The following is a 17,739-nucleotide window of genomic DNA, read 5'->3' as shown; positions in this document are numbered from 1 at the left end:
GTTTAACTTTGAAGTTTCTACAACTCCACAGCAAACAACCAAAAGACGCCTCATGTGATTAGTTCCAACTTTACATATATATTATCGACCATTCCCCCTCCCATTTCGATGTGCAACTCGATTCATTTATGTAGAGTACTCCCATCCTAGAAGCCACTCCTTGTCCAGGCATCCTATCTTTGCCACGGCGTACACTTCTCACCCTCGTCGAACTGCTTCTTTAGGTTCGGCTGTCACATTAGTTTATGAGATTAACTTAATATTAAATGATATATGATAACTACATAGAAAACTCACTTTGTTCAACTGTAATGAGGAGACTCGAACAATGTGGAAAAACGACATATCAACATCCAAGTCATGAAAAGAAGTTTCGAATAACATATTCGTCGTTTGAAATATCAATGAGGAGAAAATCCGAATAAATAATGAGACATAATCCAATTAGAAAACTAATTCCCTTATTGTTTGGAGTTGAGTCCTATTCATATATGAATAAGGACTAACTTAGCTTCTATATAAAGAGGTTATGATCCATAAATTGAGGTAATGTTATATTCACTTTGACAATAACACGATCTACAACTTGTTTTCCTAAATTACTAACTTGGGCATCGGAGTTGATATGATGAATCTATTTCTAACGATTTCGTTATTTACTTATGCTGTGGATCATTTTGCTAGGCATTCATCAACCCTGTCGAATGATTCATCAATATGATATATTATTAATCCAAAAAATAATTCCTAAAATAAAATATTACTAGAATTAAAAAAGAACTCCATTTTAGACTTTTAAAAGAATTATTTTCTACGAAATAAATAATGAACTGATTAATATATTTACTTGTAAAAAGTAAAAAAAAATTATTTTTTATTTATCATCTGCTACTAGTGGTCTCTTATCTATTTTTCAAACAGTCTCAGTAACTTGATTTAAAATTTTAAAAACCTATATTAAAAAAACCTTGACAACACAGTAAGAATCTCAAGTGTGCATCACAATTAGCAAAATATTATTGATTGTTGGAGCTACGCAATAAGTAATCAAGCAAATTACATATTGCTAATTTTAACACTTGTTTTAGTGTAATAAAAAATATATTAAAATATTTAAGAGCATGTAAATAAGATAAGAATAGTCTTTTTTAGTTTAACTGAAGTTTCGAATTCAAATTTTAAGTATGCAATTGTGTTAAAACTTAGGACATAATATTTTAATGTTTGTAAGATTACCTCTAAATATACATAAAAAATTCATTAAAATTTTGAATATTACTCTTTTTTTTTTCTTTTTCTTAAAAGATTGAAAGTAAAGTATAACCAAAATTTACATGTGGTTGAGAGATGAATGGTTTAAAGAAAGGCATGATGATGAGTCCAGTGAGTATGGTGGGGGCACCAGCACCTTTACATTTTCATGAAATTGCCACAGGTGTGACTGTGGTCCATAAATATAGAGTTCATTGTTTGTGGCTTATCTTTCTCACTAACTAACACAGTCAGTGAGCTGTGGTCCATAAAGAAAGATATGATGGTTAATTGGTTGCATACACAGATCCAGCCATGATCCATCTATGTACCAACCCTTTACACCATTCTTGTGGCTCTCCTCACTGCTTCAAGCCTACATACACCAAAAGCAAAAGGGTAACTAACTACCTGCCTTTCTTTCTATGTTTTAACATACCTTTAGCTAACTCTCTTCTCTTGTTGGGTGTCCCTTTTCTTTTTAAGTGTAATATTATCGTTTAGAGTGTGATAATCATTACATTTGATTAATCCATTACGTTAAGTCTTAAGAAAATTGTTCAATTGTTACTTCTTATCTAAAATCATTATTTTCTTTTTTTTTTTCAATTGAAATATTTAATTTTATATATTTAAAACAATAGTATTTTTTTCTATTCATTTCAGACGAGCAAATAAAATAGAAAATATTTTATAGTTGTATTCTATATTATTTTATTAATATTTTTTTAAATATAAAGCATGATGAACTTTTATTATGTAACAAACACAACTCCTACACGCACCTAGAAGTACTCCTTCCTGCATATCCATACAAGATCCGAGTAGGTGGGTTGAGATCCTACGAAGTACACACTACTCGGAGTACTCTTCCAAAAGAAAAAAGATGTGTCTGTCAGGTTCGGTTCTTCTTTGCTGGGTTGGGCGGATTCGACTAGAAATGCTATGCTTACACACAAGACTATCCCTCTTCCCGAAAGCTTCGCGGCGACTACTTATTTATAAAATTTAATTTAATTTTATTTTAAAATAAAATTATCATAAAAAATATTAAGTAAGAATTATTGCAAACATCAAGGGTATCCCACTATTCACAACATCCATCGTTGAAAGAGTTAGAAATTTTATTTTTTTGGCTAAAAATATGTGATGGAAAATCATTTTATATAAATATGGATCTCATTATGTTTGTATTTGAGTTTGATGGGAGTCACATAATTAATGTGAAATGACTGCGATGAAGGCAATAAATTTCTACTTATTGACTAGATTTGAAGTGAATTGAGTCCGATTTTATCTTTGCCACTCACTAGTTTGGTCAGAGAATTGGCCCACAAATTTCATCATACTGTGGATGATGTCATTTCTTTTGTTAATACATCAAATCGAATGAAATTGAACTATATATTAATAAAACAAATAATAACTTTTATTCATATAAATAGGAAAAGGAAATTTAACTTTAAATTATATGCTTATTAATTGGTTATATGCAATAATTATCTTAGGAATCATTTTAATTTGGACAAACTAATGTTTTATGTAATTGATTTGTTTTTTTTTCCGAGCTATATATATATATATATTAATTTTTAAATTTTTAAATTTTCTTAACATGTATACTTAATATATAAATTTTTTATTTTATCATGTGTATTACTTTTGATACGTGAAATTTAAATTTATATGTAATTTTATAATTTTTTCTATTAATTTATTAATTAATAAATTATATTCCTAATTAAATACCAATTTTAATCTCAAAAGATGAAATATTAATTATATTTTAATATTATATTAACTAATAATAATTTACTAATCATATACTAATTATATTCTAAGAAATAGTAGCAATATTAATTATATTAACTAATAAATAGTTCTCTAATCAAATAATGATATTCAATCTATCATAAAAAAATAATATATTAATTATATTTAATATTATATTAACTAATAAATTAGTTTTATAATTAGATAATAGTTATAATATAGAAAATAATATTTTTAATAATATTTTTAATATTATATTTAATAATAAATTAAAATTTTAATTATATACAATAAAATTTTAATTATAAAAATAGAAATATTAATTATATTGATATGTTAATTTATAATATTAAAATTAATTAATAAATAAATTTTTATATTATTATATTAATAAAATTTTAAAATTTTAAAAAATTTATTTAAAAATAGTTAATTTATTATTATTTTTTATAATTTTAAAGTAATATTAAATATTAAAAATTTTATTAAATTATATCTATCAATTTGATTTTATAATTAAAATAATAATAACAGTCGCGCAACGTACAGGTAAATAACTATAAAAATATGAGATGATTTATTATGGAGTATTCAAATAGTGCTATAAAAATAAGCAAGATTACCTTATGCAAAGTCACACTATTTATTGGAACAAATCAAAGTGACTTGGCCAGATTAATGCGAAGAATATATTGAAGAGCACAGATCTCTGGAGTTGTGGCTGGGGAGGAAGGATGGATACGGGCACACCGTTTATTTTAGGAAATGTATGAGAAATACCTAAAGTTAATAAAAAAATATATCATTTGTACTGTTTGACTTTTTTCTTTTAAATTACAGAATAGTTGTCTTTCAATTATTTTTTAGTTGTTGTTTGGTTGTTTTACAAAAAAAAATTAAAGAAAAATTAAAATCATAATTTTAAAAAAATAGAAAAAACAGTATTTTTGATATTTTAATAGATTAATGCCGTAAATTTAATAAAAAATTAAAAAATATAGAAATTTTTATTTTTTTTCTTATATTTTCAATGAGGAATTTATTGGACCATATTATTATATTCATACATCCCCATAATATATCTTACGTTAGCTTTGTAAATGCATACTGGTGGATGCGTTTTAAAATTAAATTTTATATTAAAGGTAAAAAATAATTTACAAAATAATTTAAAAATAAGTTATTTTTAATTACAATTAAATTTTTTACTATAAAACTAAGCCGAATTGATATAATTTTAGTTTTTTAAAAAATTAAATTAAATTTATAAAAAAATTAATCAAATTGAACTGAACAAATATCAATTTGATTTGGTTTTCAATTCTTTTTTTGGAATTTCAATCATCCCTAGCAATTAGGTATTGAAAAACAAACTCTTTAATTCACATCCTAAAATCTATTTTATTATTTCAGAGTATTTTGCTGTTCTTGTTGTTTAAATTTGTTGCTATACATATTATTGTTTTTTGTTTTTGTTTTTCAGTCTTGTAACTTGTGTATATGAAAAGTTATATTATTAAAATAAGACTTAATTGTTAAGAAAATTTTAATTTTTATATCTGTTATTAAATTTAGTATGTAGTTTTTAAATTTTTAATTTGAACACCGTATTTTAACATTGATTTTGATTTTCTATTAAATCAAATTATTTATCAAACCTACTAGTTTGACATAAATTCCGGCAATAATAAAAAAGAACCAAGTTAATATTAGAATTGTTGATTCGTTATGTTACTAAAATATTATCATTTAAGTACGTAAATTTTTTTTTTAATTTAAGAATTTCATTAATCTTATGTACCTAAACGATAATATTTTAATAGTGAGGGTGCTGATTTAATTCCTCCTTTCTATTATTATCGCCGGAGTTCACGCTACATCAACAAGTTTTGTTGATAATTTTATCAGAGGTTAAAATCGAAATCAATGGTAAAATCTAATACTAAAATTAAAAATTTGAACAGTATATATTAGATTTGATAACAAAATATAAAGCCTAGGATTTTCCATGACAATTAACTCTGAAATAAAAATAAATATTTCTTTAAATGGGTTGGACTTCCCACTATGGCTAATCCAACTTTTAAACTCAATATAAATTATAAAAGATATCTCTCTCTTTTAATAGTATTTTAATAGCGAGGGTGTTGACTCAATTTCTCCTTTCTATTATTGTTGCTAGAATTTACGCTACGTGAATAAGTTTTGTTGATAATTTCATTGGAGATTAAAATCGAAATCAATATTAAAATCTAATACTAAAATTGGATTGGACTTCCCACTGTGGCATACCCAACTTTTAAACTCAATATAAATTATAAAAGGCATCTCTCTCTCTTTTCCTTATTTTTTTTTCAAAAAATATTTAATCATGATTTCATAACCTACCTGTTATGATAATATATCCAAAATTGCAGAGCCAACAATAAATCATAAATGACAAAGTTAGTAATGTATAATTTGGGGAATTCTTTTGTTGTTTGTTGGGAGTTGGGACTTGTAGTGGAAACCAAAAACACTTCTATACACAAGGACTCATAAATTTATACTCATATTAACATAAAACAAACTAAACATAAATAATTTAACTGAAAGAAGAAATTAAATTGGAGACACTTTGTACACTTTTCAAAAATAATTTTATTTAAAAATTAATTTTTATTTATTTTATGTGTCGAATATTATTTTGGATGATGCGACAGATAATGTAAAAATGAAAATAATATTTCATAAACAAATAAGAAGAAGAGTCAAAGATGAAAATAAATAAAAATTAAAATAAGAGTTGTTTAGAGTAGAATTCTCCACGTGTAATATGCCAATACGTCAACTAATTCATGCTACTCTGGGGCCAACCCAAATTAATGAACAAATAAAAACAGAACAGCTTAAAACGACGAGGGAATTGACGATGAAACGCAGAGCTAACCTGGCACACTTTGAACCACCACCTAACCGACCTCTTAGCTACACTCGACCCAAATAGTGGCTCATCTGCTCCTTATTTAAACCCAAAACCATACGTTCACCAAACTCACACCACACACTCTCTTCACTCCACTCCCTTACTAGCTCTACTTCCATTTCCATCCATCCCAATCCTTGTTCTTGTTCTTAACACTGTAATTGGCTTTCTTTCAAGTGTTTTTTTCTGGTGATTTCTTCGTTGGGTACTAGTTTCTTGATCTCTTTTGATAAACATAAAAATGGCTGGAACTGGAGTGTTTGCGGAGATGTTGGACGGAGATGTATATAAATATTATTCTGATGGAGAATGGAAGAAGTCAGCTTCTGGGAAAAGTGTTGCCATTGTCAACCCTACTACTAGAAAGACTCAGTACAAGGTTCAAGGTATACCAAGCTTCTTTTTATTAATCTCGACTTTGCTTGATTTGGGACTGAAACTCACTTGTAAGAAACATGATCGGAAATTTTAAAACAAGGGGATGCTAGTGATTGAATTATACATTAGTTCCAAGAATGTATATGTATATAAGGGAAGCACTCGATCACTGAACCATTATTATCCTGACGAATCTGATTAACTTTTGTTATGGTTTTTGACACAGCTTGCTCTCAAGAAGAGGTTAACAAAGTGATGGAATTAGCAAAAACTGCACAGAAAGCTTGGGCTAGAACTCCTCTTTGGAAGAGAGCAGAGCTCCTTCACAAGGCAGCTGCTATCCTGAAAGGGCACAAGGCTCCGATTGCTGAGTGCCTGGTGAAAGAAATTGCAAAACCAGCTAAAGATGCAATCTCTGAGGTATACCTAACAATTTCTCCTGTTGTTCTTAGTTTTTTTTTGGTTTAATGAACTTCGTATAGTAATGAACCTGAAACCTTACAATACTGTTTCTCCAGCTACAATACAACTGTCCTAAAGTTCATTGCTCAGTTTGTCCTGGTTTTAGTTTTCATTAATAATAAAGAAGAAATGTTTCTCTTAGTATTTCTGGTCTCTTGAAGGTTGTGAGATCTGGAGATCTTATTTCTTACACAGCAGAAGAGGGAGTAAGAATTCTTGGAGAGGGCAAGTTCTTGGTTTCTGATAGTTTTCCTGGAAATGAGAGGACAAAGTACTGCCTCACTTCTAAGGTATACTTGCATTTTTATTATTTTTCTATTATGGTCATGCTTACAAACGAACATTGAAATAAGCAATTACATCCCTTGTTTTAATGGTATGAATACATTCAAAAGGAAGCCAATACCGAATTAATTGGCTAATGATGTAAGCCTAACAGAACTTTCAAAATGACTAAGCAAAGTTAACCGAATGTACCTTGGTCTAGTTTATATAGTAATGGCCACAATTTGTCTGCAAGTGCAACTGGGGTAACATTGACTATAGATATGCAAAATGGCCTACTTATCTCAATTTTTATTTATAAGGAAAAAGAAAAGGAAAAAAGAAATGTGGATGCTACAGCTCATAGATGGAAACTGGATTTGTCTGAATATTTATGGTTGGGACTACTCATGCGTGAGCCATTTTATAACAATTGGTAGCCTGAAGAATCAGGAGTGAGTCTTTTGCTTTTTGAATATGGACTTGTTTAACAACAAGTTGGCTTCCACTCGCAAAACAGAAAAAGCAAGAGACACATAATAAAAAACAGAAGAAACATTAAAAAAGGGTTAACCAAATATGGCCTGCAATTTTATGACGAAATGAGATGAAAGTAATAATAATTACAGTAACTGAAATAAGGCATGTAGTAAATTAGTTCAGTGAGAGTATTGTTTTAGTTTCTCATTGATTTTTGGGCAAGATTGTTAATATAGTTTATGAATTGGAATTGTATTAAAAATTGCAGATCCCCCTTGGAGTGATATTAGCCATTCCACCCTTTAACTATCCTGTCAATCTTGCTGTCTCAAAGATTGGTCCTGCATTGATTGCTGGAAACTCACTTGTACTCAAGCCTCCTACTCAGGTAATTCATCAAGAACAAATTGATGTGCAGAGGATGCACGGCAAGAGGGCATTTGCATGTTCTCTCTAAAACAACTCCTTTTTATCAATTATCCTAGAAAGTTTCCCATTTCTTTTTTTAATGCATAAATTCGATAATTTGATTTAATGTCAGGGTGCTGTCTCTTGCTTACATATGGTACATTGCTTTCACTTGGCTGGTTTTCCCAAAGGCCTCATCAGCTGTGTCACTGGTAAAGGCTCTGAGATTGGGGACTTCCTTACTATGCATCCTGGTGTTAACTGCATAAGGTAATAACCTTCTCTTATTCCTCCTTTAAAATAATTGTACTCTGAGTGCACCTAATTACCGTATTCTTTCCTTCTCAGCTTCACTGGAGGAGACACAGGTATTGCAATTTCGAAGAAGGCAGGGATGATCCCACTTCAGATGGAGTTGGGAGGAAAAGATGCCTGCATTGTCCTGGAAGATGCTGATCTCGATTTGGTAGCATCAAACATAATAAAAGGAGGCTTTTCATATAGTGGACAAAGGTGCACTGCGATTAAGGTTGTTCTGGTGATGGACTCAGTTGCTGATGCTTTGGTTGACAAGGTGAAGGCTAGAGTTGCAAAACTAAGCGTCGGGCCGCCAGAGGATGACTGTGATATAACCCCAGTAGTTACAGAATCGTCAGCTAATTTCATTGAGGGACTAATCAAAGATGCTAAAGAGAAAGGAGCAACGTTTTGCCAAGAGTACAAGAGAGAAGGAAACCTCATCTGGCCTTTACTGTTGGATAACGTAAGACCTGATATGAGAATTGCATGGGAGGAGCCATTTGGTCCCGTTCTTCCTGTTATCAGAATCAACTCTATTGAAGAAGGAATCCACCATTGCAATGCTAGCAATTTTGGCCTTCAGGTATTATTGATATAGTACAGATTATTATACCCTTTTCTTTTCCTCCATGTCGGATACTAATAATTTCCCATGGCACACAGGGTTGTGTATTCACAAGAGACATCAACAAAGCTATCTTGATCAGTGATGCAATGGAGACAGGAACAGTTCAGATCAACTCTGCGCCAGCTCGTGGACCGGATCATTTTCCTTTCCAGGTGAATAACTCAGGCTCCGAGTAGAATAGCTAAGCAAGTCTTAGCAATTTAGCTTTTTCCAAGACAAATTATGTATAGAACTAAAAGAAAGAATTGTTGATGACAGGGTTTGAAGGATAGTGGAATAGGGTCACAAGGAATCACCAACAGCATCAACATGATGGTTAAGGTTAAGAGCACTGTTATCAACTTGCCAAGCCCTTCTTACACCATGGGTTAGTATTTATTTATCAGAGAATCAATAATCAAAACAAATATTGTTTGTAGCTAATTAATTAGTAAGATTTTCAGACAGATTTGGTCTTTAGAATTGTGCTGTGTATCCTCTCCATTAATGAGTATTAAGAGTATAATGAATAAGTTAGTCTATAAATATAAAATCAACTGTCTAGTTGTGTTTGCTGCATTTCGGATTTATTACTTCATTAGCAGAATAAGGAGATTATTAATGTAGAACTGTAATTCTTTCTTTACCTGGGGATATGCCTAAGGCTGGCCTGGAAATTTGTAATATGTATGCATGTAAAACATATGGTAGCAATAATTAACAATTTAGTTTCTATGGAATGGTGATGTGGGTTGTATTTGGTCATTTTGCTAAAGGTTTAGAATTGCTCTTTGGTTGGGGCAACCTTTTAGATCCTTTTGGTCTTCACCTGTCTCTTCAGGATTCTCATTAACAAGTAAAATCTGAAGAGAGGCAAAGAGCAAGCAAAGGGAATTACAGTAGCTGTTAATCAGTTTACTTTATCTATATAGGTCACATGATTGAGGTAAAAAAGAAAAAGCAAGGACTTGGTTTTGTTTCCTCTTATTGTTTTCCCATTTCCTATCTTAGCTATGTAATAAAAGTGAAGGAAGGAATATGTTACATCTTGATAATAATTATATTCCATTTTAACAATACATTTGATTGCATTTCTACTCGGTATAGTATTTTATTCCGATAAATTAAAGTGTATATTAAAATCTAAACTTTACAAAAATTATTTAATCAAACGACTCATCTGGTACAAATAATTTATCTTTATTATAAATTTTCTTAATTTATGTCAGCTAATAAGATTATAAGCAATCAGTTTGGTGTTATCAATTGATCGTTGACCAATAAGACTGGGATATAAATATAAATGATGTTATGCAATGCAGAAGAGCTTAATTCGTCAATTGGATGTTTCTCAAACGACACACCCTAAGAGAACAAAATCAGGAAACTACTTATTACTGCCTTTTTGTTTTATTTATTTTTGCATATATAGAAAGAAAATGCCGGGTTCCTATAATAAGTAGCCTAAATTCTGTTGCAAGCCCTTCAAAATGCAAAACCAAAATGAAACAAAACTTTGTAATTTTTCCTTTTAGTAGAGGAGTGCCAAAACTAAGTAAAAATTATATCCATCTCCCTACCTATAAAAAAAAGTATTTTTGTCTTGCTATTTTCAAAAATACTAGCCAATAACCATAACAATTAATTTTTCTATTTATTTACTATTTATAAATTTTTTAGTCAATGTAGTCAAAAGCCGAAGTGCCTAATTTATATTATTATAGACGGAATTGATATTTATTACTTTTGCATATATAAATTAATATTGAGAGGTATTTTCATCATTTTACATCACTTACAATTATATAAATGAAATTATTCGTCTACGTCGATTAAAAGCAGTAATTTTAAAACTACAGGGACCAAAAGTATTTTTAGACTAAACCTCAAGGCTGCAGTTGTAATTTTCCATTAAAATCAGAGTTGAACCCGAAGGGACCCGTATTGGGAACATAACAAGACAAAGTTGATTTGAATAACTGCATACATGCATGTGTAGTTCTGTACTGCATTTGTGTTTCCCGTGCTTTAGCATCTTCGAACCTGTCGTATCAGATTATGAGTAGACAGGAACTAAATAGACTGCTTCTTCTTTTGACTGCTCTGCTACTGCTGCTGCTGTATTTCTATTGACGACACGGTACATATCTTATTTCAGATACGATTTTATCGCTTCCTGCACACGTTAAGTACTTAGGTTACTAAGGCCTGGGGAACAATAATACCCTTTTACGGATTTCAAATGATGTTATTTAACTCTTTTAATTACACCAGGCGGGATCCGAACATCCTTTTAATTTTATTTTTGAAGGAAATTACTGGTATACTTAATTATATCCTTAAATCTTTCTCTAATTTTTTCTTTTAGATTTTTTGTTTAAGTTAGAAAATTGAGTTTTTATATGTGGCTATTTATATGTCTGTTTGTTTAGCTTCTTAGAAAATTGGTCGTGTAGTGAAAGAGAGAAGAAATTTTTTGGAAGCTTTTAAACTCAATGTGGAATATGGACTTCTTTTAGTTTACTTATTGAGCAACACAAGAATAAATTGTTGCTTGATAATAAGGGTTTAGGGTGTTGATTAGTAATTGAGGGGGATGACAATGGAGGTAAAAGAGGAGGAAAAGCTTGCAGAGAATCTTGAAGCAGCTGGAAATGCACTTCTTTCACGTCCAGATCCATCTTCTGTTGATCAACTTCTACTTTTGCTTGATGTAATTGTAAACTCAATCCCTTAATTCATTATTTTGTATATATTATTACTCTTATCTTCATACTGGAGTCAAGCGTTTGATCTTTGTTTATTACCCTTTTGATTAGAGATGTGAATGCAAATTTGTCTCATTTTTCTTTTTCTTTTTCCTTTTTTTTTCTTTTGTCTTTTTTATAAATTTAGAAACTTGAGAAGTATTTATTAGAAACGAAGCAGTCAGCATCCAATTATGTGCAGAAGGCATTGCGTTCTGCAATGAATGCATTGACAACTAAAGAGCTTCTGAATAATTTAAATGTGGATGTTAAAGTTTCTGTTGCATCATGTAGTTGCGAGATTATGAGATGTACAGCACCAGATGCTCCGTGTGGTGATGAACAATTGAAGGTATTCGATTCAAAACACCATGATATATCTCAACTCTTTCAAAATATTCTCCATGCTAGAGATTTTTACTTGGCACAATTGTATGTGATTTTCTTTATAACTTGATTGCCTCACAGGAAATATTTAAGTTGATTGTAGCAGCATTTGATAATATATCTGATATTTCAAGCCCTTCGTACAAAAGAAGACTTTCCATTCTCGAAACATTTGCAAGGATAAAGTTGTGGGTTATCATGCTGGATCTTCAACTTGATTCCTTGATACTAGAGATGTTTAAGGCCTTTATAAGAAACTTAAGGTGAGAAATTCATGCTTACATTATGTGGTTTGAATTATTATGAAAGACGTTCAGTTACTTCAATTTAATATGGAAACAGCAAATGGCATGTGTTTACAGTGCCATGATTATATAGTGGAAGTTTTCAAGTTAGTTTTGTTTCCTGTCCTTTCTGATTCTCTAAATGCATGATGGCATTGATGGATGCCTAAGAAGTATTAAAGCATTATTTGATATCCCCATCAATATGTTTTCTTTTAGTTTGATTGTACAAAGACTATTTATTTGAAAGAACGCTAATTCTTGGAATGGGATGAGGACAACTTTCAGGGAAAACCATCCTCAGGCTGTTTTTCTGTTTATGGGGTACATTATGATCATGGTCTTGGAGGAAGTTGAAGAGGTATCACCAGAGCTTCTGTCCCCTATCTTGGGCAGTTTAAGAAAAGGGAACCAGGTGATTTCTATTCTTTTTCCTTTTAAAGTCTTTATATTGATTTGATGATCAGATAACTTACTTTCTTTTTCTCCACCACCAGAGTGTTCTGCCTATTACACGGAAGCTGGGTGAGAGAGTGATTGAAAATTGTGTTTCAAAGCTTGTACCCTACATGGGTCAAGCAGTGCAATATATGGGCTTTCCTCTAGATGATTATGGTAAATTTGTCGCCTATATATGTGCGCAAAATCGTGGGACTCTGGATCACAATAAAGTAAATCCTTTTCAAGATACCAGTGCTAAGAAACATCCGGTATGCTTCTTGTAATGGTTGCATAATTATGTCTCCTATGATTGATACTTGTGACTTGCGTTAAATTCTTTTTTAAATGATCCTGCAATGGTTGTTGAAAAGTTTTTGGACGTTTCATGTGTCATTTAATTCCCTGGGATAAGAAGAGCAGTTGCAATCAAGGGATTTGTAATTCATCTTCAGTCAACCAGTCTCTCAAGTCTGGACATGTTTGGTCTCAACAATGGAGAGGTAGAAAAGTTCGAGAAGGAAAATCTAGGATGAAAAAGGTAACAACCCTTCATCATGGTGTACTGTATTCTGGCACTGATTGGAAAATTTTTTCAGCATTCGAAGTATCAGTATGGGATGAGTGAAGGTAGTAAACACAAGTAGACACTGATATTCACGTGTTTCTTCTTCTACAATATGACAATATTAGAATACAAAATCTAGGATGAAAAACAACTCTTCATCATGGTGTACTGGAGTCTGTTCACTTTCTCTTTTTACAATTCAGGCTTGTTTAGCTCCGGATGATGGTAAACCTTTTGTTGAGAATTTGATTGGTTCCAGAATCAAAGTCTGGTGTGTAGAAGAACATGCGTAAGTATTCCATACATCCTTCAAATTAGTATGTATATTTCCTTTATGTTGTATTTTCCTCCCAGGCTCTTTTATTTGTGGCTTTTTATAACGAGATAGTAGATGTCATTTCTGCCTACAGTCATGCTTAACTATTCTCTTTGTAACTTTCTTTCTTTATAGCAGCAATCAGCATTTGATTATGTTTTAGATTTCATGTTTAGAGAGTTTTAAATATCTGGCTTAAGTAACTATCCCGGGAGGGTTCCGACGCCCATATGCATGCAAATTGGAGAGTTAAGGTTTGGACAATTTTAAAGTAGATATTTGTTGACTCTTTCATGTGGAGTTGCATTTGTGAGGTGGAGGTAATTCAAGAATAGTTTTCACCTTTCTGTATTAAGATTTCTTTTGTAGTCTCTTCTTAATAAGAGGTGTTGAGGGTATAGGATAACACATTGTACTTTCTCCTAAAATACAATAGTTTCTGCAGTCTTGTTTACAGTTTTAACTGCAAGACTCTCACAATATCTGATCATGAACCTTTTAGAAGTAAGCCCTTAGTAATGATGCATTTGGATCTGAATAGAACTGATGTCTGATTAGTGGCTACTCCATACCTATATAAAGGACGAATTCCAACTCTGTACTATTGTTGAGACTATCAGATGGATTGGCTTCACTAGAACTTGAGCTACTGCTTCTCTCTTAAGTCAGTAAATGCATTGCGAGTGTCATTTGTGGATGTTCATATATGCTAGCATTTGTATGCACATGCATCCATTTATGCTGCCTATTTTTCTGACATTGCATAGTTTTCTTATCTGCACTTTTTAATTTAAGATTTTTATTTCCCTTTTCTTTTGTTCTGTACAACTTATTTGCAGGTCCTATGAAGGTGATGTAGTTTCTTATGATCCTAAAGAGAAGAAACATAAGGTGAGAATCATAAAAGTTCTGTTGTGCCTTTTTCTTCTCTCTAGATAATTCGATCACAGGGACAAGTACTTCTGGCATTTTACTGAACATATGGCTCTGTCAGGTTCGATACGCCAATGGTGATGAAAAAATGCTGCTTCTCGAGAAAGAATGGTGGAAGTTTGTTGGTGATGGAAGTGGTGCAAGTAGAGTGAGTTGACTGACTGCATCATTACTTTTCAACTCGCATATGGATTAATGTTTAGAATGTGATTGATTTCTAGTTTTAATGACAGGAAAAACTAGCTAATTCTCCAAATCTTGATGCTTCTTGTGAAATGTAAGTGCTTCTTTACCCGCTATTCTCGTATGTGTCCTGTTGCTGGTGCGATGCCTTTCATGACTTCCTGTATCTGCTCTGCAACTCTTTTGATGCCATAGCTTTAGATCTTTTAACTTCTTTCTAGTTTAATGGTATTATTTGTTAGTTGTGCAAACTGTAGCTAATATCTTGGTTTCTTGATTTTGCCAGGCACCAGAACAAGAAACCAAAAATGAATTCCAATTTTCCGATAGAGGAAACTATGTAAGATACTAAACTGCAAGCTGATACTTGTGTTTTGTACTATGGCTTTTTACTGCTATGGAGCTCTAAGTGCCAATGTACTTAACAGCAGAAGAGAAGGGATCTCAAAAACGGCACTTGATATCAAGATTTCTGGCAAGAACAACTCGGAAAGTATTGAAAATGCAATTGAATCAGAAAATAAAACATCAGAAGTAGGACACACTGACAGTGCCGTTGAATCAGAGGATGGAGTTGGTGGAGTTTGCAGCATGCCAGAAGAGTCTTCTATTGACAATATTGGAAGGTCGAATGATGACCCTCTCAAGCCTAGAGCCGTAAAAGAATGTAATACAACCAATTCGGCTATAGATTGTGAAGATAAAAATGAGAAAAGCACGTTGCTAATTGGAACATTATCGAAAAATCTGGTTCCTGCAAACTTGACGAAAAGAAGGTCACCTAGGCATCAGATGATGAAGAGTCAAAAGCAACATGGGACGCCAAATTGAAAGCAGGAGCCAAGAGGTCAATTGCTAACTTTTGTAACTAATTAAATGGGTTACCCATTTTTATATTTTGTTATATCATTTGAATGCCTTGCATATAATGAAAGCAAGAGCATTCTGGCACATTTTTGTAGGCTAAACTGAAGCTTAAACTAATCAGGCTTTTGCCAGAACCTTGTCAACTTGAGAAAAAGACAGCAGTTCAGGATATATTCTGTTTAAAGATTCTACAGGTTATAGGCTCAACAGTAAGATGTAACCTCACATACAAGTAACCATTGACATCTGGTTTAGCATAGGCATGCTGCAGTGGAGCCCATTTTAATAGCCCTATTTGTTTCAATTATGGACATTAAAAAAAGCTACTGCCTTTACATTCTCTAATAAATAAATTTTGAGATCTCAAAAGTATCAACTCCTATAGAACTAGTAGATGGGTTTTCTATCACATACCTAACTCTGAATACAAGTCCCATGCTTTCTCAATTACCAACTTGTTTTATTAAACAATATTATACTTTATTGAATTGTTTAGCATCTTTTTAATTGTCTTTGAGCCATTGTTGTAGGTTTAAAGCTGAGTAATGTGATCTTTAAAGTTGCACATATGCTTATAGTTTATGTATATAGGAAGTCAATTTGTGGAACCCATTTAGGTGTCTATTTCAAACTTAAAACCCATGCGAGTTCTTTCTAAGACTTATCCACCTAATTCCAAACCCATTTGTCTATCTGTCTGTGGGTTCAGATGGCCCTGTTAAAATTCCTAAAATATTTTAATTATTTCTCCTTTTTGTGCGCCAGAAACGCTTAGAATTATTTCTTACTTCTCATTATGGTAATGGTAATGGTAATGGAGAAGCAGTGAGGACAGATTTTTAGATTTCATTTTCTTATATGCTTTGCATGTCAAGGGGATTCGTACTAGAAATCCTTAGAATTTTTGGCTATAAAGATGCCAATGGACGGAGCATTAGATTTTAAGAGAGTATTATTATAAATGTTCAAAAAATATACAAGACATAAATTAAAATATGAATATTATTTATAGAAATCTTTATAAAAGAATTTAAGTAGTTTATAGGGTAATGTCACAGACCCTATCTGTGGAGGCAAATGTAGTTTTCCTTCTCTATGCATCATTAAATTATTAGATGAAGATTATTAAGTATGAATTTTATAGACAAACCATACTTTTATTAGATTATTAGTTTATTTATTTTATTTTATATTAAAAAATTGAACTTCTGAACCTGCTTTTGTCTCCTTTTACTTTCCACATATTGTATTCCATTCTTTGTTTTCTAAATTGATTTTCAGATGATCTTTTTATTTTTATTTTTATATAGTCTTATTACAATTATTAAGGTTGTGTACTTCCTTTATGGAATTAGCTACTCTTCTTCTCTACACCAAATTCTCTTCATTCCCTTGTCTTATTAAAAAAAAAAAAAAAAAAAAGATACAACCCCAGAGTTGACTATAAACTTTTATTTTAATTCCAAATAGGATGAGCAAGTATTCCCTTTGTCACCCCCCCTACCAAACAGAAATGCCATTTTAATTATGGAAAAATTACATATATACAAGATTTGGACCATCAGATTTTGTCTTCATGTTTATTTATATGGTTACAAAACTCAAAGAAATTTGTTTTTACAGTTTTCAAATTTTTAATTTTTCTCTACCAAAAATAGATATTTTTTTTTTACATAATCGTTGTTGTTATAAAATAAGAAACAAAATATTAAATTTGCCACGTGATGTATTTAAATCCAATAAAATTTTTACTGCTACTACTGTAAGACTGAAACAAAAATAGAAAATCAAACAAACAAATGGTTGATTTAAAGCTATTAATCTTCAGTTTTCTTTTTAATTTAATTTCAAATAAATATTCAAATCAATCTAATACTCACAATTTAGTAACAATGTGTGAGTTTTCGAAGCTCATACAATAGATAAAAATAACTCTTAGTAGAATGTATCAAATTTGAAATAAACAAACTATAATTACAATTTATTGTATTTTAAGAAAACAAATATATGCTTTATATTTTTGTCAAAAAATACAAAAGACTATTATAAATATAATATTATAATAAAAAATATTGAAGAACTTTCATGTCATACCATTTTAGTTTGATCTTTTATTTAATTTTAAAAA

The 17,739-nt window shown here is 31.0% G+C and overlaps 1 protein-coding gene across 15 annotated transcripts; it reads left to right on the top strand.

Annotated features, from left to right (window-relative positions):
- The first annotated feature begins 6,031 nt into the window (after positions 1–6,031).
- Positions 6,032–15,782, top strand: LOC8282502 (NADP-dependent glyceraldehyde-3-phosphate dehydrogenase). Of its 15 annotated transcripts, none has more exons than XM_048371946.1 (13): positions 9,170–9,276; positions 11,461–11,601; positions 11,930–11,987; positions 12,104–12,285; positions 12,595–12,721; positions 12,804–13,016; positions 13,160–13,285; positions 13,516–13,601; positions 14,468–14,519; positions 14,623–14,709; positions 14,795–14,838; positions 15,031–15,084; positions 15,173–15,782. In XM_048371946.1, exons 2-13 carry the CDS (start codon positions 11,543–11,545, stop codon positions 15,573–15,575), a joined length of 1,491 nt encoding a protein of 496 aa, XP_048227903.1. In that variant the 5' UTR covers positions 9,170–9,276; positions 11,461–11,542; the 3' UTR covers positions 15,576–15,782. The 15 variants fall into 15 exon arrangements, 14 of the variants coding, with proteins under 14 accessions (XP_048227898.1, XP_048227900.1, XP_048227899.1 ...); XM_048371945.1 differs by lacking the exon at positions 9,170–9,276 and adding an exon at positions 9,767–11,028; XM_015721986.3 differs by lacking the exon at positions 9,170–9,276 and adding an exon at positions 9,767–11,028 and having other exon boundaries at positions 11,454–11,601.
- Positions 15,783–17,739: the final 1,957 nt, after the last annotated feature.

Source organism: Ricinus communis, chromosome 3 (assembly GCF_019578655.1).
Source record: "Ricinus communis isolate WT05 ecotype wild-type chromosome 3, ASM1957865v1, whole genome shotgun sequence".
In the NCBI taxonomy this organism is placed as follows: domain Eukaryota; kingdom Viridiplantae; phylum Streptophyta; class Magnoliopsida; order Malpighiales; family Euphorbiaceae; genus Ricinus; species Ricinus communis.
This window is presented reverse-complemented; position numbering and strand designations above follow the sequence as displayed.

Coding starts and splice junctions, on each gene's coding strand:
- LOC8282502 (XM_048371937.1), top strand. CDS start 11,491: ATGGAGGTAAAAGAGGAGGAAAAGCTTGCAGAGAATCTTGAAGCAGCT. Junction 13,286..13,515: donor GAAAATCTAGGATGAAAAAG/GTAACAACCCTT, acceptor TTTACAATTCAG/GCTTGTTTAGCTCCGGATGA. Junction 14,839..15,030: donor CTTGATGCTTCTTGTGAAAT/GTAAGTGCTTCT, acceptor TGATTTTGCCAG/GCACCAGAACAAGAAACCAA.